Source organism: Borostomias antarcticus (assembly GCF_949987555.1).
Source record: "Borostomias antarcticus genome assembly, chromosome: 4".
NCBI lineage: Eukaryota > Metazoa > Chordata > Actinopteri > Stomiiformes > Stomiidae > Borostomias > Borostomias antarcticus.
Genome location: NC_140237.1, coordinates 6,075,275 through 6,103,089, shown reverse-complemented (window position 1 = coordinate 6,103,089; position 27,815 = coordinate 6,075,275). Strand labels below are relative to the sequence as shown.

The 27,815-nt window shown below is 43.8% G+C and overlaps 2 protein-coding genes across 2 annotated transcripts; one reads left to right on the top strand and one right to left on the bottom strand.

Annotated features, from left to right (window-relative positions):
- Positions 1 to 4,153: 4,153 nt before the first annotated feature.
- On the top strand, positions 4,154 to 12,405 carry LOC311308103 (immunoglobulin superfamily containing leucine-rich repeat protein 2-like; the record flags this gene model as incomplete). The annotated part of the gene is made up of 4 exons (XM_084437039.1): positions 4,154 to 4,190; positions 5,206 to 5,518; positions 10,182 to 12,202; positions 12,248 to 12,405. The coding sequence occupies 4 exons, from the start codon at positions 4,154 to 4,156 to the stop codon at positions 12,403 to 12,405; spliced, it is 2,529 nt and encodes an 842-aa protein (XP_084293165.1).
- A 1,735-nt stretch (positions 12,406 to 14,140) lies between these two features.
- Positions 14,141 to 24,913, bottom strand: LOC311308102 (receptor for retinol uptake stra6-like; the record flags this gene model as incomplete). The annotated part of the gene is made up of 17 exons (XM_084437038.1): positions 14,141 to 14,388; positions 15,439 to 15,576; positions 17,366 to 17,529; positions 17,731 to 17,832; positions 17,989 to 18,106; positions 18,376 to 18,509; positions 18,714 to 18,789; positions 18,878 to 19,040; positions 19,151 to 19,212; positions 19,313 to 19,383; positions 19,512 to 19,579; positions 21,271 to 21,378; positions 21,574 to 21,740; positions 22,297 to 22,436; positions 22,584 to 22,666; positions 23,842 to 23,908; positions 24,813 to 24,913. The coding sequence occupies 17 exons, from the start codon at positions 24,911 to 24,913 to the stop codon at positions 14,141 to 14,143; spliced, it is 2,010 nt and encodes a 669-aa protein (XP_084293164.1).
- Positions 24,914 to 27,815: the final 2,902 nt, after the last annotated feature.

The window sequence follows — 27,815 nt, the reverse complement described above, 5'->3', positions numbered from 1 at the left end:
TAATAGCTAAGGAACCCCAAGAGTCTTGTTGCATCACCAACAGTCTGTGGAGTCTTGTCCTTGAGGGCCAGGACAGCTTTAAGGTCCTTCGGGTCGACTCTCACCCCTTCTGCAGATACAAGGCGGCCCACATATCTGACTTCTCTGCAAAACAGTTCACATTTCTCCGGCCTCAGTTTCACACCATGTCGTTGCAGTGTTCTCAAGATATTACAGACTCCTTCCATGTGCTGTTCAACGGATTCTGCAAAGCAAAGCACGTCATCAAGGTAGGGGATACAACATTTGTCTCTGAGGGAGCCTAGTATCTCCTCCATACTCCTCTGGAATGCCGCAGGTGCGTTGGACAGCCCAAATGGGATCCTTACCCATTCGTATAATCCCCATGGTGTTATAAACACTGTAAGGTGTCTGGAACCTTCAGCCATAAAGCCTTGGTGGTAAGCTTTCCCTTGATCCAGGATGCTGAACCACTTGTGTCCCCCCAGAGTGTCGATCAGATCATTAATTCTGGGTAGGGGGTGCCTGTCTGGGGTGGTCTTCTGGTTCAGCAGGCGATAGTTGATACAGAGCCTAAGCGAACCATCCTTCTTATGGACGCACACCACAGGAGCGGAGTACGGGGACTTAGACATCACTACCCACCCATTATTTTGAATGTAACCTCCTTGAACAGAGGTTTTGGGACTGAGGTGTATGCTCTTTGTATAGGAGTTTCGTCTTTGACGTGGAGTGTCATCTGCAAACTTGGGATACAGCCGATGTCATCACTGTCTTTAGCAAAAGCTGCTGACTACTCATAAAGCATCATTTTCACCGCCTCTCGCTGTTCTTCCTTGAGATGACTTAGATCGATGGGTGGGTGCCACGTGACTCTGTTGGACGTGAGTTAACAGGTGACGTGCCTGTACTGTGAACATTCCCATAAGGCCTTCCTTTGTCAGGTGAGTCAGTTTCGATGATCCGGCCAATTGGCTGAATGCTCCCGATGACAGCTTTATGTGACAGGGTGATGTTGTGCTTGGTGTGGTTTCCTACAGGTACTGCTACATATGGAGCCTTCTCATTCTGGACCTCCAGCAAGCCTGCACCCACATCCAGCTCATCCAGTAGCACACTGTTCTCATCAGGCTCGAACAACACCAAGGAGTCACACAGTTCAAGGTTTGGTGGGACTTTACACTTTACCCAAGCTGTTTGGCCCGCGAGGATCACTCCGTCCTTTTCGCCGATCCTCAGACGTCCCTGCTGCACAGATGTTTGTTTAGTCTGCACGAAGTTCACTATGTTCTTGGCTTGGTCATTTGGAACTGCGATGGCCGTACACAGGAGGTTAACGATGGTAGGTGTGAGTCGTCCTGGTTGCCCCTGGATTAACTCCTCAAGAATATTGAACCCAAGCAATGGTCTGTCAATGGGATGGCGGCTCACAAAAAAGGGGACAACGCTGGGTCCTCGGTTCCCGGTAGATTCACAGTTAAAGCAACCCAACCATCAAATGGTATGAGGTCTCCGCTGACTGCAAACACTTCGAGGATTCCCTCACCTTCAATGAGTTCAGTGGTCTGACAGGAAGGCTGAGTAAGTATTTGTCTTTCCACACTCGATCCACAATGCTGACTTAGGCGCCTGTATCAAGTAAAGCACTAACTGCGATGCCATTAAGGTTACATCTGATCAGAGCTTTCTATCCTATGAGATTTGCGAGCTGTTCATTTTCAACACTTGGTGGGTCTGACGATGTTCTATTTTCAGTATGTTGTTGTCTGTGTCTCTTGGTTACAGTAGAGTTGCCCATGACCCTCCCTAGTGAGGCCTGTGTACAGTCTGAAACCTCCAACTCATGGGCACTTCTAGACTGGGACTGTTGATGACACCCGATCACTGTCTCTCCCTCCACAATGACCGACCCCATGTTTCCCTGCTGCTTAGTTTTCTTCAAGCAACCCACAGCTCTGTGGCCCTCATCACCGCATGCGAAACAGTGGTTACAGTCTGTGCGGTTCTGTTCGACACACTTTGTGCAGCTGTAAGGTCTCTCCCTCCTCTGTGCTGGTGATAACTGCATGTGAATAGATTGCTGGCCGGTCGGCATTGGCTGTATTGTTGTACTGGCAGCCTCAATGACTCTACAATTTTGGTGAGTGCTTCTACCTTCTCGGTTAGTTGCTGTATGGTGTCATGTTGTTTTTTGCGTTCAGGATCCTCTTTATGCACACTAGAGATTGTGGGTGACTGCCTCAACTTGTGCACTGTGGGCGTGTGTGTGTCTTTGGCGGGATGTGGCCCCTAGCCTCCACTGCCTTTCGCTTTCATCGCTTGACAACTTCATTACTTGTCTCAGTATGGTCTCGTCAGTAACTGTCGTGCTTGTGAGTAGTGGTTTCAGTTCCCTGCGGAGGTCATTGTGTTTCTGTCCTATTCCTTGATAGATAGTATGTAGGAATACATCCTGGACTGTGTCTGTATGATATTTTATTCCCCCTTGTTTTGATGTAAAGAGAATCCGTTGTTTTAGTCCTATCACTCGGTACAGGAATTGTTGAGTCTCATTTTCCTTTTGTTGAGTGCACATTAACTCTTGGACTAGTTCTGTACTGTTCTTTTCCCCTAAATGTGACTGGAAGAAGCCCTTGAGCTCAGTTACTGCCATGTCATTGTTGTTCATGAGCATGTCTTTGAAAGTTCCTGGTTTCAGTATCGTAAGCACACCTCTCACTATCTCAGCATTGCTGAAGTTTTGTCTTACTCCCTCTTCTATTTGTCTGCAGAGGTTGTTATAGCTGTTGTCTGATGTATTATCGTCGATTTGCCCCCCCTGTATCTTGAATTTGCGACGAGGAAGATAGGAAAGGTCTTGTATGGAGATCACTCTCTCCTGTGCCTGGCGTGGCGCCGCCTGGTGGATGAATGGTGACGGTGCAGACTCAGGGTTTAAGTGAAGGGGTGCAGACTGATTGGTGATGTGTAGGGAGGTGGGCTGGCTGACAATGTGTGTTTATTATGTGTGGTTATTAGCTGAACGGCATGTTCTACTGGCTGCATAGAGTGTGGTGCAGTAGCAACTTTACACTGCCGAAGTTGTCTACCTAGCTCCTGTAGTGGAGATTAATCTGATCAAGAGTAAAAAGGATTTGCCAAGGTTCACTCAAAAGGTTCAGTCTGATTTATTAAGAAAACAATATGATTGCAAAAGGACCTGATGACATTCGTTGTATTTTGTCATTGTCCTTATTTAGCTCTGCGTTGTGATGACAATAAAAGACGGCCCCCAATCTCACACAATACCACACAGTCCAGTGTCTCCTTGTTCTGATGTATTCCAAATGAATCTCTCCAACACGGGATTTGAGCTTCAAGCAAAAGCGGTTTATTACAAAAGGTTTTACATAGAAAAGATGATGGCATATAGTCTAATGTACAGTTGACCTCTCTGTATGCTGTCTGGACCCAAATCAAAGCATTGGTCTCGTTGCAATGTTCTTATGTGGTTTGAGTGTCTCGTCTGTTCTCCGATAAGACTGTCTCTCTGGTCTCTTCTGTGGCCTTGTTTGGTCACGTTAACCTACGCCGCCTCGGCGCCCAGGCCTTTATCTCTAACCACAACAATGGTGTTTGGCACAGAGTGTACCAGCCATGGAATGTCTTTATCTCATAAGTCTATGGAAGAGGGACACCGTTTCTTACCGAAAACTCAAGCCGACAGCCCTACTCAGAGGTCAATCATCATAATTAGGAAATAGCTAACAGGATCATATTAAAAGGCATTTCTCTGAAAATCAACCATATTCAACAATCCCTCCTAAGATTATACATGAACACGCAGAATCATAATGATCAAGAGAAATGTTCCCCATGATCTTCGCCTCTTACCCTCTTTACAGTCACATAACCACCAATCACAAACAGCTGAGTGAAACGTTTCTCCAACAGACGGATTCTTCGCATTTGACCAGTTTGGAATGAGTTCACTCTGTTGAAAAAATGTCCTACTTCTTTCAACACTTCGCGTAGCAGAGGGAGATCTTCCACCTTGAAAGACAGATGAATCGGAAAATCCTTTTCTTTCTCCACCACACTTTTAGGCCCTCTCGATGTAGCAACCTGAGACCAAAATCTGACCAATAGCCATAATTTCGACCTCGAACAGTCAATGAGGAACGCTGCGTTCCTTGCTATTCCACGAGCAGGTATTGATCCATCCACACTCACCAATGTAGAAGGCTTGATGTAGCTTCTACAGTGTGTGTGTGTGTGTGTGTGTGTGTGTGTGTGTGTGTGTGTGTGTGTATGTGTGTGCGCGCGTGTGTGTGTGTGCGCGTGTGTGTGTGTGTGTGTGTGTGTGTGTGAGAAGCAAAGCAGACTGCTAAATATTGCTCAATCTACATTATTGGTAGCCGCTGCATTTGGAGGAGAAGATGTTTTCTGTACCGATAACTCCCCTGGTGTTAGTGGTATTTTTTGTATGCTTACTGTACATTATTATCATGTATAGTATACCATCAAGATACATGTATGTGTGTGAATGCATGTACATGTAAGCATATTGTGTACATTCTACATGCTTGCTCATATCTATAAAATGTGACACTTGTAAAACGACTCATCAACATGATAGCAATGGAACTATATTTGGGCCCCTGCAATGTATTTTGAAAATGCAGACATAAATAAAGAATTCAAATTCTACCTTCACTGTTCACATTACACACATGGACCCTTGGGAGGCCGCTGAATAAACAGTGGACTGCACCACAGAACCTGCCTGGATATATAATTTCCATCCTTGTTAGTTATGGGAATGTTTCATCACTAATCAACTAAGACAAAGTCCCTTACCGTAACTCAAGGTGTTAATTTCACAAAAATACTAATACATTGCAAGCATACAGTATATCTACTGTGCCCAGGGTCTGGTCTGACAGGCTCTGGGTTCTCAAACCCTGGACCCTCCACTCCTCCTCTTCCTCCTCCTCAAACCCAGGACCCTCCACTCCTCCTCTTCCTCCTCCTCAAACCCTGGACCCTCCACTCCTCCTCTTCCTCCTCCTCAAACCCTGGACCCTCCACTCCTCCTCTTCCTCCTCCTCAAACCCTGGACCCTCCACTCCTCCTCTTCCTCCTCCTCAAACCCTGGACCCTCCACTCCTCCTCTTGCTCCTCCTCAGCCCCCAGTCAGAGCCCCACTCGCTGGCTGACCTGAAGACCTACAAGGAGACCTGGAGCAGTCCCGCTGCAGCCTGCCCCCTGAGGTCCAGCAGGTGGTCAACAGCATCAAGCAGGTCATCAGGTCCCACGAGAGACACATGGAGGAGGCCATCTTCAGCATCAAGCAGGTCATCAGGTCTGACGAGAGACACATGGAGGAGGCCATCTTCAGCATCAAGCAGGTCATCAGGTCCCACGAGAGACACATGGAGGAGGCCATCTTCAGCGCCAACGTCATTGACCAGGCAAGTGAATGGGAGGTGATGAAGATGATGGAGATGATGATGATGAGTAAAAATGCTGAAGTTCTGTGATCTCAGTGATCCTAGTTGTGATGTTCTGTGTTTGTCGCCCCATAGCGGTGATTTTAAAGCTAGTTTTGCAGTTTACAGATCCAATTTGCAAGAATGAGAAGGAATGAAACTCTGATGTGTGGAGCGAGACAGACGACGGCAGGCTCATTTCTCATGTCCTACAGCTTCTGTGCCATGTTAGCCTTTCACTGTCAATTTCTCATGTCCGACATTCTGATTAGCTTGTGTGCTAGCCTTTCACTTTATTTAATGAAGTTTGCTACTTTGAATTATGACTGTAGGCAGGGATGGGCAGTATTTCTATTACTTGTATTTCAATTACTTTGGAGTATTTTGTAATTTGTATTTGATAAGGCCGATAAAAAATCGAATGTTATTTGTAACAAAATATTTTAGAGTGGAGTAATTTTGTATTTAAAATACTCAAAATACTTTCTCCACAAATAAAAAACAAAAATAATACATATTCTTATAATATTGGATATAACAATAAATCCTGTTTTAAGGCACATGTCCCTAGGCTTCCCTCCCCCCCTCTTTTTCAAAGTTGAGCGCAGGGCTCCAAAGAGTGAACAAGTGAACTATCTAGCTAACCTGCTGCTGTTTAACTACTAGCTATCAAAGCACAGAGCTCCACTTAAGCTGAAACCCGTTAGCTACTAACTATGGTTTGTTTTGGATTCACAAGAGTAATGTGAGTTTTTCTATTTTCTTTTTCCAGTTTTACCCTTTCTGTCAATAAAATAATGGATTTTTACAATCACGTCTCATTGATTTTGAAGCTGTTTAGATGCCTGCCAAAGCACACTTCGATGTGTCGGAGTGTGAGAAGGATAGAACACTAGTGTATATATATTCACCCATAAATATATATATATGGGTGAATTCTGATATTTTCTCATTTTCTCTATTCTAATTTGTCTCCTCCTTCCTCTTCCTCCTCAAAACGCCCTTCCTCGACCCAGTGCTGCAGCAGCTATAGGCTACTCTTTCCTTGGTTTTACAGTCTTTGCTCTAAAAGTCAAACGGCAGCGCTATCTAGTGGTAAATTAGATTTGCACCGTAAAGATATTATACCCAAACCCCTGCCCTGAGCATGAATTAAAGCTTAGTTTACGGTTAAGAATAAATACAAACCATTGCTTAAGCAGCTGTCCGAATATCAATCTAGACTAAAAGTTAAGTAAGTTTATTTTATTAGGCTAATGAATTAGAGAGTGGTCATTGGCCTATTGTGTCAAGATTCACACAGCAGAGGTCACTTCTCAAACTACTGAAGCTCCATGCAGTTGTTGCCATCTGGGCTGATTATCATGTGTGACCCTGAATCAATCAATCAATCAATCAATCAATCAAAGCTTTATTTGTATAGCGCATTTCATACCCAGAGGCAACACAATGCGCTTTACAGAGAACAAGGGAGGTGGGCATACAACCCACTCTCTACATATTCCAGAGGGAAGCAAAAAAACAGTAATCACCCGGGGGCCAGATAAGTGAGCTGTAAAAATTCTTCCCTGACCCCTCTCAACAAGGCGATCGTGCAAGCTCCAGGAGTATGTTTGTCTACCGGCTAAGAACATTTATGAAGCAATACATTGCATTGAATTACATTTCAGAGTGAGAGAGGCTAAAAGCATCATAGGAGAAAGAATATTCTACGGACATGCTACAACATCCACAGTAGACACAGGGGTATCTATCTATCGGACTTCGGGAGGTCTGCTGGTGACAGTGGGGCATCCACTGGACCTGGTTAGAAGATAGGAGGGAGAGAGAGAGGCACTAGGGAGAGGGAAGGCAGAGGGAAGGCAGAGCAGGGTTAGTAGCACATAGAGCCATACAGACCACACAGATATTGAAACAGGCAACCTGGGGCAGGCTCCTGGAATATATTTGTCTAATGGCTAAGAACATTTAAAGAACAATAAATAATATTAAATTAAGTTTAAATTAAGTTTTCGGAGCAAGAAAGGCTAAGAGCATCCGGTCCAGGCCTAAGCCGGATGTGGACTGATGTGTCTGTGTGTACGTGTGTGTGTGTGTACTAAATACTACGATATCCACAGCTCCGCAGCTGACACTGGACCTGGTTAGAGGATAGGAGGGTGAGAGAGAGACACTAGGGGAGACAGAAAACGGTTAGTAGCAGACTGAGTCATTGAAGCAACACAACAGTCAGAACAAGCCTGTTTCAGGATAACCAGCTTCTGTACACTACTTGATATACATACATTGCATAGCAGGACAAATATCAATGTATACAGAGGATTCACAGGTAGGTTTGAGGCTGCCTTTCTGTATCTCAAGGTCCTAGCTAGTGATTGTAGGCTAGGTCGAAAAGGTACGTCTTGAGGTCTCGCTTGAAGACCTCCGTTGTTTCAGCCCTTCTTAGGCACTCCGGTAGGGTGTTCCAGAGGTTGGGGGCATAGAAACTAAAAGCTGCCTCTCCATGTTTCTTGGTCCTGGCTTTTGGAACTGTTAAAAGTTCAGTGCCTGAGGATCTAAGTGGTCTGTTTGGTATGTACTTAACAAGCATGTCTGAAATATATTCTGGTGAGTGACTGTGGAGAGATTTATAGACTAGTAATAGTATTTTAAAGTCTATTCTAGAGGTGACTGGTAACCAGTGTAGTGATTTTAACGCTGGTGTGATGTGTGCCCTTCGTCTAGTCTTAGTGAGAACTCTTGCTGCAGCATTCTGTATCATGTGTAGCTTAGAGATTGCTTTCTTTGGTAGGCCTGATAGTAGAGCATTGCAGTAGTCCAGCCTACTTGTGATGAAAGCATGCATTAATCTTTCGGTGTCAGCCTGAGAGAGAAAGGGTTGCACCTTGGCAATGTTCCTTAGGTGGTAAAAGGATGTCTTTGTAATATTCTTGATGTGGTTTTTTCAAAATTAAGATTGAGTCAAGTATGACACCTAGGTTTTTAGCCTGGCAATTGGTGTCAATTTCCAGAGTTTTTAGGTGTGCAGCTAGTTTCTCTCTTTCAGCTTTTTCTCCAATGATCAGTCTATCTATATTTAGATGATAGATTTAGCCTACTAGTCAGCTAAATGTTTTAGAGAGAGAGAGAGCGGGGGGGGGGGGGGGGGGGGGACCAAATAACTTGCAAGTCCTGTCCTAAAATGTTTAGAGAGTAGACTGGGAATGATTCATCTCACAAGCATTCACACAATTGATATAACCTTAGCTGTTTGGTGGTGACTTTGAAGCCACAAGGACTTTTAGCAATTGTCTTTAATATTATTATTTTATGTCTAATTAGCACCTGGTGGGAAGGAAATGCATTAGACCTTCATGGCATTGCTACTTTGTTTGTTGGCATTGCTTTTGTTTAATGACACAAAGAAAATAATTGGACTTCACTGGATTTTTTTAATTTTTTTTATTAATAGTATAGTTTATGGGATTACTTCTTCGGAGTTAAATATATTATTTTATTTTTCTAAGCCAAATGAAAGTCAGATGAAAAAACTAGTAGGCTAGAGTAAATGAAATTTGCATAAAAAAGAAAGGAAAAGATAATTTTCTATCAATGTTCGTCAATCGATCGTATATTCTATTCTATCATTTTCTATCAATGCAACACATTGCGCAGGTCTCCTGGCGTATTGATGAGCTGATGTAGACAGTGTTTGTGGAGGGCGCCTTTAATTTTAGGGAGGTTCGACTTTCTCATGTGGCGGGAGGGGGTAATGACTCTACTAAATCAAATCGCAAAGAGAGATCCGCTGCAGTGCTAAGAATAGCATTGAAGAACGAAAGGACTAGCATGTATAAACCATTTATTCACTTTTTACGTGCTCGAAACTCATCACATACGAGGCTTCGAAGCTGCTGAGGGGATCGTCCGACCCTAGCCCAACAAAAACATCAATATCTCACATTTTCGTGGAAAAATACCAGACAGGTAAAAACATTTTGTTATAAGACTGAAGTTGAATACAGTAGGTATATAACCTATGTGTAGCCAAAAAACAATTTAGAAAGAACGGGCAAATGATTTGTTTGCGTCGGACAAAGACGACGTGACTAACGGCATACTATTTTAACATTGTTCAATCAACATGTTATGTTCAATCTATCCCCATATCATCCGGCTTTTCGATTAGACGAATGCATATAGCCACAGTAGCCTGAAAACACACACGAGAGCATTGGTAAATAATCGCAAATACGATCTAGACTTTCAGCACCAAGGACAGGGGCACAGACGCTGTGGCGTAGTTTAAAACAAACTGCGCTTCAAGCATTTGGTCTGACCCGAATACCCGAGTGATTCGTTGTTGAGGGAGGATAAAAACACGCTCCGATTATAACATTTTCAAATAGCACACTACTCAAGTATTACTATACTCGGCATGCTTCCCTCCACACGTCAGTTACCAGACAGACAAGGTTGAAGGTTCACAGGCAAATATCAAAGTATTCAGTAAAATCCGGACCTATACATGGGTTACGAGTTTATTATTATTAAAGAAGGCTGTGTATGTTATGATCATGGTGTTTAATATCAAATTAAACTTCTTTTGTAACTGCAGTGCAAAGCATATTTACTGACAATTTTGTTTGACATTCTTTTGCAGGTGGAGAAAATGTCAGTTATGCTCTTCCTCTCACTGTGGATTTCTGCTCTTATGTGCATTGGACACAGTTGTCCTGAGCTATGTAGCTGTTCAGACAAAAATCGACGTCATTTTGCCGAATGCTCCTACAGACACTTGGTAGAAATCCCTGATGGGTTGCCTCCCAACGTGTCCACTCTTAGTCTTTCTGCCAATAAAATCTCTTTGATCAAGTTAAGAAGCTTTGACAATGTCACCCAAATGACCTCCCTGTGGATGGCCCGCAATGAGCTAGTCTCCATCGAGCAGGGGAGCCTGGCCCCCTTGGTCCGGCTGCGTAACTTCGACATCAGCCACAACAAAATAGTGGAGTTCCCTTGGGAGGATCTCCAGAACCTCACGGACCTGCAGCTCCTGAAGATGAACCATAACGAGATGGTCAGTTTGCCTCAAGATGCCTTCTCCAACCTCAAAGACCTGAGGTCGCTCCGGATCAACAATAATAGGTTCACCACTATTGCAGAGGGGACATTTGACAGCTTGATCTCCTTGTCCCATCTGCAGCTCTATAACAACCCATTCACATGCTCCTGTTCCACAGACTGGCTGAGGGACTGGATATTGAAGACCCCCATTACTATTCCTGAACAGAGTTTGATTGTCTGTGCCAACCCTGAGAAACTGAAAGATGCAGTGATTGTGAATTTGCCTGAGTCAAAGTGCATGGCCCCTAACATCACCATAACGTCTCAGCCAGACATTGGCAACACAATGCTCTATGATGGCACTATGCTGATTTTGACCTGTGAATTCCAGGGGAACCCCAAGCCAGAGGTAATTTGGAAAATCCAATCCAAACTACAGAACATTCTGTTCACTTTGCCAACTGAGGAGGATGAATCAGCAGAATCATCCGAATCCAATGTGGATATGAAAATGGCTGACGATCCAATGAGAATTTTCCATAATGGTACTCTTGTCATATCACCAATAAGCAAAAAGGACACTGGCAACTACAGCTGTTCTGCCACCAATGAATTTGGAAAAGCTGATGATTTGATGTCAGTAGTGGTCATTGATGCGCCAACATCCCCTCCTACACAAAAAGTTATTGAAACAGCCACTATCAAGAAGACCAGCCCATCTGTCCACCAACTAGGGATTAAAAGTTCCATCTTTGATACATTACATCTCCCCAGTTTAGAGAGAAAGGACATCAGGACCATCTCAACTCTTCCACCATCTATGGAAATTGATACCGAGTCTTCAGAACAAGATGTGAGGGATCCATCACATGCTACCAAATGTGGCTTGAGTAGCAACACACAGTACATCTCAAACCACGCCTTCAATGGAACCCTGGACGATATCAGGCAATACACATTTGACTTTGGTGTCATTGCCTTGGGCGTGTCAGAGACAGAAGCCAAAGTGCGTCTCAACCCTCTCCTCCTACCCAAGGACAAGACAAGTATCCAGCTGAGGGCGTCTGAGGGGGTTCACTCTATCAAAAAAGAGCCCATCAACCCATCAGAGGTCTCTAGAAGAGTTATTTCAGATGGCTTGTATCTGTGTGTTACAGCTGACCACAAACACTCAGCAGTGCAGTGGTCTAGGGTTGATGATGGCGTCAACACCTATCTGTTCAGGGGTTTACATCCCGGAACCAACTACTCCCTCTGTCTCACCTACAGAGGGGAGGACTGTGAGGTGCAAGTCCTCTTCACGACGAGGAAAAGGGTTCCAGACTTGTTGGTTATAATCTCTGTCAGTATCTGCCTTCTCTCTGTATCTACTGTGCCTCTACTCGGGGCCACATGCTTCCATTTAGTGTACAAGTACAGAACCAAGACCTACAAGCTGATCATGAAGGCCAAGGACCAGTACCACATGGAGAGGAACCTAGGGGCTAACTTTAACATGGAGAGGAACCTAGGGGCTAACTTTAACATGGAGAGGAACCTAGGGGCTAACTTTAACATGGAGAGGAACCTAGGGGCTAACTTTAACATGGAGAGGAACCTAGGGGCTAACTTTAACATGGAGAGGAACCTAGGGGCTAACTTTAACATCAGGGCTCCCTATGCTGAGTCCCAGAGGAGGATTAACGGTAGCAATTTAGACGGGGGAGGGGAGGAGTCACAGAGCGGGGAAGGGGGGAGAGAGGGGGATGTGGAGGGGAGTGTAGTGACCGAGTCCTTCACTTTGTCTCAGTATAGAGGACATTTAGATGACTTTGAGGTAGGATCTGAGTATAGTGACAGACTTCCATTAGGAGCAGAGGCAGTGAATATTACCAGCAATTACAAATAGAGTCTTTGATGTTGTGTGATTTCTGATTGGCTAGACCTGACAACATTGTGTCATTGGACACCCATTATGGTTTTATGTAAAGCATGTAGAAGTAATAGACAGCCAATAAGAAGACAATAAATCTATATATCCTTGCCATTATTTAAAAAAAAAAAAAATGTATATGACTGTGCTGAAGGCATAATGCTAGTAGATACCTGTCCCTATATGGAAAGCATGTTGGAGAGCTTCACAGAACAAGCTCAAATACCACCAAAGCCCCTTGCTTGGTCATCTACTGCCTATGGAATTCACTCAAGAATGAGACTCATGCTCTCCAATGCCCCAAACCTGTTCAGTATATGGCCAGAAGTCTCCATGCTGTTATATTTAGGGTGTATTGACTTTTCCAACTATAGACTAGTGTGTCTGACCACTGCTCAGTGTCTGCTCATGGACACTATGTCACAGTGTGTGTTGACCCAGAACTGCATACTGTATCTGAATGAAACCTTTAATTGATGCACCATATCCTTCCACTGGCCACGCCTCTTCAGTATCAATCAAATCTCATCATAACACTTACGGATAAACTGTATAGTTTGAAAGAGTACAGCAACACATGCTTTCACCATGGAAACTTGAGAACTGTATTTGTAGAGAATGAAAGTTTGTGATACTGTGGAGCCTTTGTCACAGCATCCTCCAGTATGTGGAGATCGGTCATGTTTTGATGTAGAGGTAAATAATTAAACTACATCTTTCCACAGTCAAGTTTCCTAAGGTTGTGAATTAGTCAACGTGTTTGAGTGTAGTCTACAGTATGTAACAGGCCAGAGGAAATAAAGCTAATTTATACTGAGCTCTAAATGTTTCTTAACAGCTGCACTCATTAATCTGTTTGTGAATCCATTGTAACTATGCTGTTTTATGTCCAAGGCAAATTCACTTTGTTGTTATCAAATATCAAATGTGGATGTGATATTGCAGGTATTATCTTTGTATTCTACTTTAGGCTTAAGCATTGTGTCAGTACAGTATATCCCATCTGACATGGTCTTGCTTCCACAGTATCTTATCACAGCTCCCGTCCACTTTTCTGCTCCTTGATTAAAATGTACATTATAGTCAGATTTCAGATGTCTGAAAGATTCAGTCTTCACTGCTCATCTTCCTGACTATGTGCTTAAATCAATAAACTTTTAACAGACACTTTCTTTTTCTTTTTTTAAACCTTTAATAATAATTATTAATCAATAACAAGTGGCTTCATAGTTGGCTGCTACTTAAATACACACTACATAAATTGCACTACAGATGCCACATTTAAGTGCATAAGTGCACTTATAGAAAATGAAAATAAAATAAGCCAGAGAGGAGACCACTTAATTTCTCCGGAACCATCACATAGTAAATTAATGTTTTGAATATTTTCTGAAAGCCTCTGCTAACTTGGTAAAGTCATACAGACACCACACACAAAAGGCAACACAACAACCATACAACACATACAATGGACACAACAGAGGAGCAGACAAGTCAACTCACTCAACCTTAATATAAACAAAACAGACCTTTTTCTGATTTTGTATTCAAATGAGCTGCTAGTTGGAGCATTCCGCCACATTCATCTGCTGGCCACTTCCCATTGAAAGGTAACATCAATAGGGAAAATACGGGGGAAATTATGACTGTATCCAACTAGTCTTACACCATAACAGCTTGATGTCACGCCCCTTCACTGTTAGACTCCTTATCACAGTGCGTTAGCAGCAGTGGTGGCTGTCCCAGCAGGCTCGGGGACATGCTTTTCGCTGCCCTCCTTGACGCTGCGGTTGAGGGTTCCGTTGACGATGCTGCCAGCGCTCTGGAGCTGGAAGAGCTTCCTGGAGCCCAGCAGGGAGGGGTTGTGGACCAGCGTGTAGAGGAGCTGCCAGCGTGCTCGGACCCGCCTGCTGCTGGTCACCTGGTTCTGGTGCTTCTCCTGGTGGTCCATCTGGATCCCTGGAAGCATGGAGGAGCAGGCTGTCATGGCAGAATGAGAAACTGACACCGAGGAGTTTTGACATTTGTCTCATAAAATGACACGTTTCTAAAACAAGTAAACATGTTGTCCCCCACCCATTATGCATGTTCCCTTGTGCTATCAAGCCCCCTGCTTCTCATTAGGCGTTTTTAAACAGAGATCCCACTATATTGCCCTATAGAAGACCCCTCCATTTTCTGGCTTTGTTTGTTTATAATGAACCAAAGAAAGACAGCATAATGTGTGATTTTATATAGCATGGCGGCAATCTGGAATCGAGAGTCATGATCCTTAGACGCAACATTCACTAGCTGTTAAACCTGTATGGTCAATAGTCCCATAATTAATGTTGAAGTACAGACAAATCTAGCGCTACTAATGTCACATCATGTGTATCAATGATTGACCAAAGTAAGCTCTCTACAAATCATGGTAGAGTGAATAAGAGGACAATAACTTCTCCATCTAGTGGGTAAACAAGTCCATGCACATTTATGGTCTAAAGTCCTATAATGAATGTTGAAATACAGACATATCTAGCTCTACTAAACACCTCAAGCTCTATTCTCTGCGGATGTAGAAAGTACATGGTTTCCTGAGTAAACTTGTCTGAGACTACAGTATACTGAGATACAGCATAGTTTTTGATGCTTAAAAATCTAAATGTACTTGTCAATGGAAAAATGCATTGGAAAGGCATGTGGTGGGTTCTGGTACTACGGGGGCACTGACTGGTTGACTGACTGACTGACTGACTGACTGACTGACTGACTGACTGACTGGCTGACTGACTGACTGACTGACTGACTGACTGAATGACTGACGGATGGACGACGTGACAGACACCGGCCAAACTAAAGCCCCCCCCCTCCCTTCGGCTGTCGCTGGGTGGTGGACAATTAACGTTATTAGGTGTATGGATCAAATAAAGTGTGTGTGTGTGTGTGTGTGTGTGTGTGTGTGTGTGTGTGTGTGTGTGTGTGTGTGTGTGCGTGTGTGTCTGTGAGTGTGTATGCAATATCATTAACCTTCCTCTGCATCATCAGTGTTGTGTCCAGTTGTTCGTCCTCCTCCTGTAGACTGCAGCAGTGAAGCACAGAAGGCCTTCATGACTGGGTGGCTCTGGCTGACCTCCACCCTCAGGAAGTGGGCGTAGTAGCAGTACGCTGTGAAGGGAAGTGGTTAGTGGGCGTAGTAGCAGTACGCTGTGAAGGGAAGTGGTTAGTAGGGGGATTCAGACTGAGTTTCGATGGATTCTAGGAGACAAAACAACAAGCTGAACAAGCTGGTGAGGAGGGCTGGCTCTGTCGTGGGGCAACAACTGGACAGCCTGGAGACTGTGGCAGAGAGGAGGATGAGGGACAAACTGACGTCCATCCTGGACAGCCCCTCCCATCCCCTCTATGACGAGCTGTGGCAGATGGGAGCACTTTCAGCCACAGGCTCCTCCCACCCAGGTGCACTACGGAGCGGTTCAGACGCTTCTTTGTGGCAACAGCCATCAGACTATAACAGCGTCTGAGTGTTCCTGAGTGTTGTGGAGGTGTGCATGCATGTATGTATGTATGTATGTATGTATGTATGTATGTATGTATGTATGTATGTATGTATGTATGTATGTATGTATGTATGTATGTATGTATGTATGTATGTATGTATGTATGTATGTATGTATGTATCTATCTATCTATCCATCCATCCATCCATCCATCCATCCACCCACCCACCCACCCACCCACCCATCCATCCATCCATCCATCCATCTATCTATCTATCTATCTATCTATCTATCTATCTATCTATCTATCTATCTATCTATCTATACAATGAGACTACATTGGTTATATGTACAATTATTATGTACTATACTATATTTACACCAATATACGTATATATATATATATATATATATATATATATATATATATATATATATATATATATATATATATATGTATCTATGAATGTGTTTATGATATGATATTTCTGCCAAGTTACATAGGGTTCTATTCAGTGAACAAAGTGCTGATGATGACGTGTGAGAGGTTAGGGTTAACCTGATGATGATGACGTGTGAGAGGGTTAGGGTTAACCTGATGATGATGACGTGTGAGAGGGTTAGGGTTAACCTGATGATGATGACGTGTGAGAGGGTTAGGGTTAACCTGATGATGATGACGTGTGAGAGGGTTAGGGTTAACCTGATGATGATGACGTGTGAGAGGGTTAGGGTTAACCTGATGATGATGACGTGTGAGAGGGTTAGGGTTAACCTGATGATGATGACGTGTGAGAGGGTTAGGGTTAACCTGATGATGATGACGTGTGAGAGGTTAGGGTTAACCTGATGATGATGACGTGTGAGAGGGTTAGGGTTAACCTGATGATGATGACGTGTGAGAGGGTTAGGGTTAACCTGATGATGATGACGTGTGAGAGGGTTAGGGTTAACCTGATGATGATGACGTGTGAGAGGGTTAGGGTTAACCTGATGATGATGACGTGTGAGAGGGTTAGGGTTAACCTGATGATGATGACGTGTGAGAGGGTTAGGGTTAACCTGATGATGATGACGTGTGAGAGGGTTAGGGTTAACCTGATGATGATGACGTGTGAGAGGGTTAGGGTTAACCTGATGATGATGACGTGTGAGAGGTTAGGGTTAACCTGATGATGATGACGTGTGAGAGGGTTAGGGTTAACCTGATGATGATGACGTGTGAGAGGGTTAGGGTTAACCTGATGATGATGACGTGTGAGAGGGTAAGGGTTAACCTGATGATGATGACGTGTGAGAGGGTTAGGGTTAACCTGATGATGATGACGTGTGAGAGGGTTAGGGTCAACCTGATGATGATGACGTGTGAGAGGGTTAGGGTTAACCTGATGATGATGACGTGTGAGAGGGTTAGGGTTAACCTGATGATGATGACGTGTGAGAGGGTTAGGGTTAACCTGGGTCTCTGGACTCTGCGGCCCGGTTGAGCAGGCTGATGTCCATGCGGCCGAGGTGGATGATGTTGTAGAGGGCAGTGATCACCATCCTCCATAGGGCAGTGATCAGGCCCACCATGACGCTGACCAGGAAGAGCAGGTAGGTGAGCAGGAACAGACTTCCTCTGGAAATGATCACAACCACTGATCAGAACCATATTCACTTTGAATACATCATGTTATTTTTTCCAATGGTAAAGAGGCATTGAGTGAGGCAGGTTGAAGGGTTGTGGGACTGATAGAAGATTCAGAAGGAGCCGCCCAGTCACCCTGTCATTTGGACTTCTAAATGGTTGCTGTGAACATGACGTGAGTGCTGTGAATACCTGTTCTTTAAGTCTCTCGTGCCAGCATCCTTTTTGACGAAGGCAAACTTGGCTGACACATGTTGCAGAGCAACAACCAATATCAAAGTCATCCAGACAGGCCTGAAAGATCACACAATTTGAATTATGTACTGTTTAAGCTATGATTGCAATGTGCCCTTAACCTGACAGAAAATGAAGGCATCCCATGTTTTTTATGGGTCAGTGTTTCTGATCAGAATACGAGTCTGTCTAATGATGGACAGAATCTCTACTCACCACGCCTTTAAAGCTATCTGGAAGAGGATGAGGTTCTTGCCATATAAAATGGGGATAATTATCAAGAACACCAGGAACAGGAAGCAGATGAAGAACACCACAGTCTGAATGACCACTCCTGACGGGGGCACACACAGTACAGAATGTCAGCGCTGCCCTTTGAATTATACTTTTCAATATTTTTCTTTCAGATAACATTGATGCTGAAGAATTGTCCTATGAGCATGCTTTTGATGACAGTGATAATAATGATGATGAGGATGAGGATGAGGATGAGGATGATGATGAGGATGATGAGGATGATGAGGATGAGGATGATGACGACGATGATGATGATGATGATGATGATGATGATGATGATGATGATGATGATGATGATGAACATACCCAGACAGAAGAGCGCAGCCTGGTATCCCGTGAAGCCCATCCAGCAGACGATGTCAGGTCTAGATGGGTGGATCGTGTTCTGGCAGTTGTAGATGTTGCATATATCTCCCTTGTACAATCCTTTCAAATTTGACCTAATAAAAGAAAAATTAATGCCTGGGCCATCTAGTGCAGACTTGGAATACAACTTCATTAACATTTGTAAACGAGTTAGTGCCTTGGCAATGCTTGGTGCTTGGCATGGCCTACAAATAGGGCATAATGAAGAGTTTTATTACTTACATTTGATGTGTCAAGCTACTGTATCTACAGTTAGGTAAGTATAGGTAAGTATTTACCTATGAAGGACCATGGATCTCATGAGAATTATAAGGCTGACCAAACATGACAGGGTCAAAGCGCAGAGGTAGCACACTGTGAAAGACAACAACATAGTGTGAGCATCATACACTTTACAGTATACTGTAACATATACTATTTACAATAGTAAATGGTTACCTACCTTCCAGACACCAAGTATAGTAGATGACGATTTGGACCACCTCCATCCTGTCCTCTGATAGGACAATATTGAAGCCGAGCAGAAGGAAGGCGATGCTCTCGTCAATGCCCGCACGGACAATGTGAAGAGTGGGGATCACCAGGATGACCAGTAACAAGGCCACCTAGCATATGGGACACGGAGGACACAGTGATGAAAGCTATCACAGTCTTAGGACAATGCAAATAAAATAGTACAATTCAAATGAAATAATTAAATCATCAATCAGGTTACCTGATATATTGCCACAAAGCACACAAAAGCAGATATTGCTAACTTAAGTGGAAACTGGAACACTAAAAGAGAGAATGATTGAAAAAGAAACTCAGTAGTGTTAAGAGTAAGTAAAAAACATATTGGAACCTCTGAAAATAATAAATACAGAATGCATCTTACCTTTTTCTGGTGTGTAGATGTAAGACTGTATTGTGTTCAATATCCTCTCTGACAGTTCTGCTATTGAAGTTCTACTGTACAAAGACACAGTCTCAAAAATCGTTGGTTACAAAAGCATTATACTGTACATGTTTTTAGACAGCTGATTACAAAGAAGATATTTTTGAAAATTTCTCTGAAATGTTGTGAAGATGAGAACCTGTTTGAGAACTTTTTCCTCTTGAAAACAGACTTCACATAGTCTGTGTAGTAGCTGCTGTCAAGGTCCTATAAGGAAAAGGCAGAATGACTTTGCTGAATGAAGACAGCGTTGGAGCCATTATGTCATTTTGGATGGTTTATTTATCCTTCTAATTATTATATGTGTATATGCAGTTCACACATTGAACACAAGGTGGAGCCTTTGTGTAGCTCCAGGTTAATGAGAGGCAGGCGTGCTAATTTGCACAAGCTCCACTATACTTCCTGAAATTCTACAGGCATCATTATTTCCTGTCCTATACTATTGGATGGAAGTGATTAATCAGGTGTGCGGCATACCTGATCACACCTGATTAATCACTTCCATCCAATGGTATAGGACAGGAAATAAATATGCCTGTAGAATTTCAGGAAGTAGTGGGGCTTGTGCAAAGAGCCTATTGGAAGGAACAAACAGTTTTTAAACGTGTCAAGGCGTAGCATAGCAGGACAGGCGCTTGCTTGCTTGATTGGTTAGTTGATTGATTGATTGATTGATTGATTGATTGATTGATTGATTGATTGATTGATTGATTAATTGATTGATTGATTGATTGATCGATCGATTGATTGACTGATTGATTGATTGATTGATTGATTGATTGGTTGGTTGGTTGGTTGGTTGATTGATTGATTGATTGATTGATTGATTGATTGACCTACCTATACTAAGGTGAGAATATTATGTTGAGTTGTAAATAAATGGATCACCGAATCAAATCCATTACTGTAACCCTGACCACGCGTCTAAACAAGTGGTTCAATGTGGTTGAAAGTCACTATACGGACAGTAGGCTACTATAGCAGTATAGCCTATACTAGTATAGCCCCCCCCTCCGCTCAACAACTTGCCGACAGTTTATTATTCACAATCGGAAAGCCCGTTCATTTCACGTTTATAAAACGAAACTGAAAGTGTTCCATCTCACCGCGTTGGCTCGTGGCCTGACTGGGGCTACATTTCCCGGCCTGAATTATTCCCCAGTCCGCCCCTCTGTATCAAATAGCCTACTCATTCTGCATTTTTCAGATCCAAAAGAATCTGTGTTGTTGTTATAGAAAAAGTCAAATTTTGCTTTAAAGAATGATACTGTTAATAGATTGATAAAAGCTGATTTAATTCATGGACCACATGATCTTCAATTCCCCTCCAAATCATATGACCTAAGCAACCCAATAGATTACTGTGTCATAAGAACTGTGTTGTGTAATTTGTGGGGAGGGAGAAAAACACCTCTTTCCTCATAATCTTCAGGGGCTAAACCTGCTTATCCTGATCAAGTAAAGTAGGCCCCTGGCATGGGTTTAAACATGTGCTTCGAGCTGAGAATGCCCCTCTCAGCACTAAATGTAGTTCAATATGGTTACTTATGTTGCTTGTAAAATAAAGCAGAGGATTTAGATTTGTTGCTATAGCAACCTGATCTCATGTTACAGTATGTTGTCATTTTCAGTGATGTTGTTGGAGGATTGCTAAATTAAAGTCTTTTGACTCATTATTTTTCACCCTACCCTTACCTTAGTCATGTGTATTGATTGTAATGATTCAGTGATGACTTGTATTGCATACATTACACACATTCATTTGTCAATATGTTTAGTTCATTAGTAAAGTGTTTGATAATTCAGAGCAGGTATTACTCCACTTTGATATTGCTGTCATAAAACCTTAATGACATAATGCAATAGAGGGGTTAACAGTCATCAACTTCACTCACCTCCCTACTCTCCTCCCCTTTGACAAAAAGCAGTGGAAACTGGACACACAGGAACGCCAGACAAGCTATCTGAGGGAGGCTTGCAAGCAGAGCGTAATACTTGTAGAGCTTTGGAGAGACAAAAGAAGAGGTTGAAGATATTAATAATATGGATTCTCACTCACCAGACAAGTACAGTAGTCATGAATCCTAATCCTGTAGGTAACAACACTATAATCAGTGTTATTACATTTCTAATGTACATCTGTGTAATATGACAAATTATACAACAGGAAGTGACTTTGTTAGACATTGCAATCTCACCTCAGGTGTTTTCGGACAGTCAAACTTCTGCCAGATCATGACTCCAAAGTGTGACAAGGACAGCAGACTGCCGAGCGCATAGCCTGGTTTACTGCGCAGAGTTCCACAGACCAGAAGTGGATAAAATATGACGGGGTAATAGAATATGGAGATAATTTTCATGTATTCTGAAAAAAAAACATTACATAAACATAAAAACCATAGAATCCGTCGGAATACCACACTTGGAAACATCCATAGCTGCCACCATTTTGCCAGAGATCGAGAGATGCAACATTAGGTCTACTGATTGATACAAGGATACCACCATACTGGACTGAGACATGGTTGTATTGTTTTTGGGTGTTTGGCATGACTTGCACATAGTCCTCCGTGGCAGCAGTGAAAACAAGCACCAGGGGAATGCTTATGTCCAAACCATGCCAAACACATACAAATCTTTGGATGCGACTGGTAAGATTACACCATGTGCTTCCCCTCTCGGAAAAGCATATTTATCATATTTTTCCAGTGCATTTATGGGTGCCCCATTGACTTCCATTGTATCCCAGTGAGAACCTGCATTAAAACTGCAGCTATCTAAATACTGGAATGATCAGTGAAATGATGGTCTCTATGTTTCAGGTTCATGGTAGACAGACCACAAATAGTGCTAAAATAGCACACTACCCCTTTAACTTGAGAAAAGAGGGTGCAATGTCAAGCACCCAACTGATTCCTCACCTTTGATTTCCCCTGGAGTGTGTTTATAGAAAGGGAGTGGATCCGGGGCCCAGAGCACCACACACAGCTGGCTGAACACCAGCCCAAACACGGCCATTGCTAGGCCCTTGTTCTGGGTCTGGCTCAGAAAGTTGATTGGACTGTGTGGGAACAGAGAGAGATAAGACGAAGAAACAAAAAACACATTCATATTTTGATCATGTACATCCATATGGAATCCATATGTGGTTCTATGGTTTAGATACTGTATGCTTTGCTTGTATGGTTTAAGTATTCCTGTAACTTACCTGAAGACATTGGAGGATGCTTTAGAGAAGCCCTGACTTAGTCTCTTTCTGGCGAACACCGCCAGGATCAGCATTAGAACAAGCTGGGGGACAGAACACGGACATTCATGAGCGCAATGAAAGGAACATCCACCTCAAATCATCTCAAACTGGCTTATTCCAATTTTTCCTTTCCGTCTAAATGACCAGGCCCAGTGGCTGATCCAGAGGTTCTGAAATAACTCAACAAAGCATCTCAACAAAAATGTTCTGAAGACAATCTCATTCTCAATGTTGGATTTCTACTGTCTCTTATTATTTTTAACGAGCCTGGGCTAATTGAAGTCACTGACTGGCCGAGCTATCGCAAATTCACTGTTCTCCATTCCATATGGTTAATTGGCCCACAGTATGTTTACTCCATGAAAACTCATTTAATGAGATCGAAACCAAAGTGAAACAAGTTTTTCCCCTAACTCAAATTGGGAAAAGCGCCTATGAGAACCTATGAGAGAAGATTGTGAATGTCTTGTCTGAAGGCTGTCAGTTTGTCCCTGAGAGAGCGCCCACCCTCACGGAGCATCCTAGTTCATGACCAGGTCTTCTATGCATTCCACACACTCATTCACCTGAGCACAGAATAAACATTGAGATGCAGCAGGTATCATCTAATGTCTAGACTGTGTGTGTCCATTACATCTGTGTGTGTGTGTGTGTGTGTGTGTGTGTGTGTGTGTGTGTGTGTGTGTGTGTGTGTGTGTGTGTCCAGTGATTAGTTTTCATATGGGCCGCAAAACAAAAAACTTGCAATGGTCAACTTGATTATTTCTATGATGCTCTCTGTAACGGGAGACAGGGAAATGGACTGAAGCATGTCTCATATTTGAGGGGTGATGTCATCGCAGTACTGTACATTGTTTACGATGCAGTTTATGGCTGTGCAGTTATGTTGCTATGGTTATCCATTTAGAGCTCTACCAATTTAATCCATGTTTTTTTGCTTCCCTCTGGAATATGTAGGGGTGGGACCTATGCCCTTGTTCTCTGTAAAGCGCATTGTGTTGCCTCTGTGTATGAAATGCGCTATACAAATAAAGCTTTGATATGATTTGATTTGATGGTTTTTGAGGTCATCCCAAGAAAGAGGTGTTGAAAGAGCAGTAAAACTGTAAAATTGCATTAAAGCTGCTTCTAAACAGCCAAAAGAATCATCCTAGAACTGCCCTTGGTGAAAGCATATTGTATTCTGATCAATAGTAAACAGATCTATCATACTTACAGATATTGAGGCAATGCATATGTGAAAGAGTGTGTTGTCAGCTGTGGGGTCACATGGCAGAATGACCCTGAAAAGGTCACAAGACACAAGCAGAGTAATCACACTGGGGAAAGCTGAACCGACACCCAGGAACATCCTGTTCACTTCACAAACTACCAGGAACATCCTGTTCACTTCACAAACTACCAGGAACATCCTGTTCACTTCACAAACTACCAGGAACATCCTGTTCACTTCAAAAACTACCTCGGTGGCAAACGTTTCGCTTCAAGACTGGAGATACTCCACCTGTTGTGGACCAATAAAATAATTAATCCTGAGCTGAAAAAAACCCCACATCAATAGATTAAAAACTGTTTTCAACAATGCTATCATAGTCACAGTAGCTCATATCATTATGACTCACATCGGAGGAGTAACTACCCAGGCTTTATGTAAAAACCTTCAACAACATAGAACACCCTTTGTTTCCTCCTCAGTCTGGTAAGAGGTGGATATTCATACACTGTACTGTATCATCTAGTATCACTCTCACAAATAAACCTGTCAATATTTACCCAGCTATCCTCCTCTAGTGGAACAACCATTTTATGATTCCTGATTTCAGATCAAACTTCAAGCAAACAAATTAGCTCATATACAGTTTGTACAATGTACTATTAACGATTCCCACAGTCTGAATGTAAAATGTGTGATTAGGTTGCCTATGTTATAATATGAGAGAGAAAAGGTTGGGAAAAATCTTAAACTGAGATTTCAATAAAGTAAATTTGATTTTGCAAAACTCTTGCATTACAATGGGAATTTTGACCCAGAAATCCTAGAAAGTTATCAATGAACATGTATATTGTTTTGTTTGATTAGTGAGGTTATTTGCAATTGTATAAGTAATTTACAGCAATATTTTATTTCCACATCTTTCTCAAGAATGATAAGTCAGGCACTTGAGAAAGATCCAGATCCATACTCACTCCTTAGGCGGCTTGGTTGGCTCTAGATTGTTGGAGTACCATTCTGAATAGTCATAGTAGTTGTATGCTGGGGGCTCGGGTTCAACCTTCGTCTGGTTCATTATGGCCCTTCTTCTTCAGTCTGGTCCAGACGGATGAAAACACACAATCCAGAAAATCCACCTGTTTTCTTTCCAGAACAGTCCAGCCTGTGCTGTGTAGAGTTTCGGTGTGTACGTTTACTCCAGAGCGTGTTTGTGTAGCAGTGGCTGAGGGCCAGGTCCCTCTAGTCATATACTGTGCTGGTGTAATGTGGCAGGGTGAGGCTTGAGCACCAACCCACCCTTCAACACATTCCTCTACGCCTAACAACCTGACACCCAGGATTACTACAGCTCTGAGAAAAGAGGAATGACCAAGAATAAAAGAGCACACGACCATGAATGAGATTGAAGAGAGGGGGAAGGGTATAACGGCTTTGACATCCACCACAAGTGACCTAAGTGGTTGAGATGTTGTGTTTGAGTGAAGGTACTTGAGCAGATTCCCTTAGGTAACACACTATATTGATTATATTCAGAGATTTGTATTGTCTTACCACAGTATTTATTATAATTGTGCCGTTGTCTTCAAATAACCATATCAAATTGCTGTCAAAATGGGTCAATTCAACTAAAATAGAAAAAGATGAAAAAGACAAAGAATCAGGCTATTTAAAAGATTTAATGTAAGGGGCCTCTACCCCAGCTTGAAAGGTTACATTAGAATAAAAGCTCTCCTTGTGAAACTGAGCAGATCTCAGGGCGATTGGGAAACATGTCACACTTGTATTTCAATGTGGTGGTCTCCTGTTTGCCTTGCTTGGCCTGTTACTTAAGAGGTTAATCTTACAATGAGATAAAGAAATATTGGTTGAAATATCAAACAGTGCTAGATTTGTGCTTCATGGGCTTGTAAAAGAATATGAATGTTGAACACACCTCCCCCTGTCTCCTTCTCTCCCTGTCTCCTTCTCTCCCTACCTCCTTCTCCCCCTGTCTCCTTCTCCCCCTGTCTCCTTCTCTCCCTGTCTCCTTCTCTCCCTGTCTCCTTCTCTCCCAACCTCCTTCTCCCCCTGTCTTCTTCTCTCCCTGTCTCCTTCTCTCCCTGCCTCCTTCTCCCCCTGTCTCCTTCTCCCCCTGTCTCCTTCTCTCCCTGCCTCCTTCTCTCCCTGCCTCCTTCTCTCCCTGTCTCCTTCTCTCCCTGCCTCCCTCCCCTGTCTCCCTCTCTCTGTCTCTCTCTCCCTGCCTCCCTGTCTCCCTCCCCCTGTCTCCTTCTCTCCCTGTCTCGCTCCCCCTGTCTCCTTCTCTCCCTGTCCCCCTCCCCCTGTCTCCTTCTCTCTCTGTCTCCCTCCCTCCCCCTGCCTCCCTCTCTCTGTCCCCCTCCCCTGTCTCCTTCTCTCCCTGTCTCCCTCCCCCTGTCTCCTTCTCCCCCTGCCTCCCTCCCCCTGTCTCCTTCTCTCTCTGTCTCCATCCCCTCTCTCCCTCTCTCTATGTCTCCCTCCCCCTGTCTGGACAGGGGCAGAGACAGGAGGAGGGAGACTGGGAGGGAGACAGGGAGGGAGGGAGACAGGGGGAGTCTCATCTCAGCCGTGGCCCTCTTACCCACAGAGTCCGTCAGCTTCCCCAGCTCCCGACTGAAGGCGCTGCTCTTGTGAGATCTGGCCACGGTGCCCCGGACCATCATGCAGATCTGATCAGCCAGAGAGAGGCTCTTGGAGACCAGGTGTTCTCTCAGAGGCCGGGTAGAGCATCTCCAGGAACATGAGGACGACGTGCCTGAGGATCGTGCCGGTGCCGTTGAACTGACATGGTTCTGGGGATTCTCCATCCTCCTCGTCATCAGCATTATAATTCTCATCATCATCAGCATTATCCTTGTTCAGTTGATCCTTCACCTTCAGGATCTTCTGGACCGTCTGGTGAGCGATCTGCCTGGACAGCCGGTTGACTCTGGCAGATGAGGCAAAATGCAGGACGGTCTTGGTGCCTGATAACTGGTGAGCACAGTTGTAGATGTTGGTCACCATGTGGAGGAGGTCCTCTGGGTCCAGGTGCCAGGTGACCTTGTCCTCCTTCTTGGTGACCTTGATCCCAAAGAGAGACAGCTGGTTCACCACGTCGTCCAGGACGGGCCACTCAAGCAACTCGATGACCTTTTCCTCCAGCTTCCCATCGTTGATCGGGATGATGGCCAAACCCAGGATGTTGGTCAGGGTGTCTGAGTGCAACACCAGCTGCTCAGGGCTCTTCGGTGGAGCTCTGCTCCCATAGGCTCCTGACCTGATCTCTGACAGCTAGCTGAGGACGGAGCTGACCCGGAGGGAGTCTGGAGGGGCTTCAATCAGCTCCTGAGGGGAGAGGAGGTGCTGGATTCTCCTGTGGACCGAGTGGACCATGCGCAACCCAGTGGCCCGGGAGTAGTGGACCTGGGGAAGCAGGGCGTTCGAAGCTCCGGACAGGTTCTCCAGCACAGCCAGCACCACGGTGACACAGATGTCAGTCAGGTCCACGGAGGGACCTTCAGCCTGGGACCACAGGGCCTGGAGCAGCCGGGGAACCAGGTCCAGCACCACATCAGCTATGCTGCTCAGGCTGGAGTAGGGCTGGAAGGTCAGGGTGAAAGAAATGCTCCTCACAGCTCTCACAACCTCATCACGCACTGTAGTGTTGCTAGATGAAGACACAAGTCAGTCAGATGAGAACACAAATACAGATTCTAACGTACACGCTACATATCACATGAGTCATAAATAGAAACTCTCTACATCATAACTTCAGGTTTAGAATGAGTCAGATGTGAAGAATATGTGGATTTCTTAGAATGCACAGGACTAGCCAATCAGAGGTCATTGTTAAACTCTCTGACAGCCTGGAGCTCCAACTCTCGCATCATGAGGTTAGTTTTCACCTGCCACGTCTGGCACAGGAAACAGGAAGTACCATTAGAACTAGTACTTAGTACTGTCCTTCCAGTAGACATCTG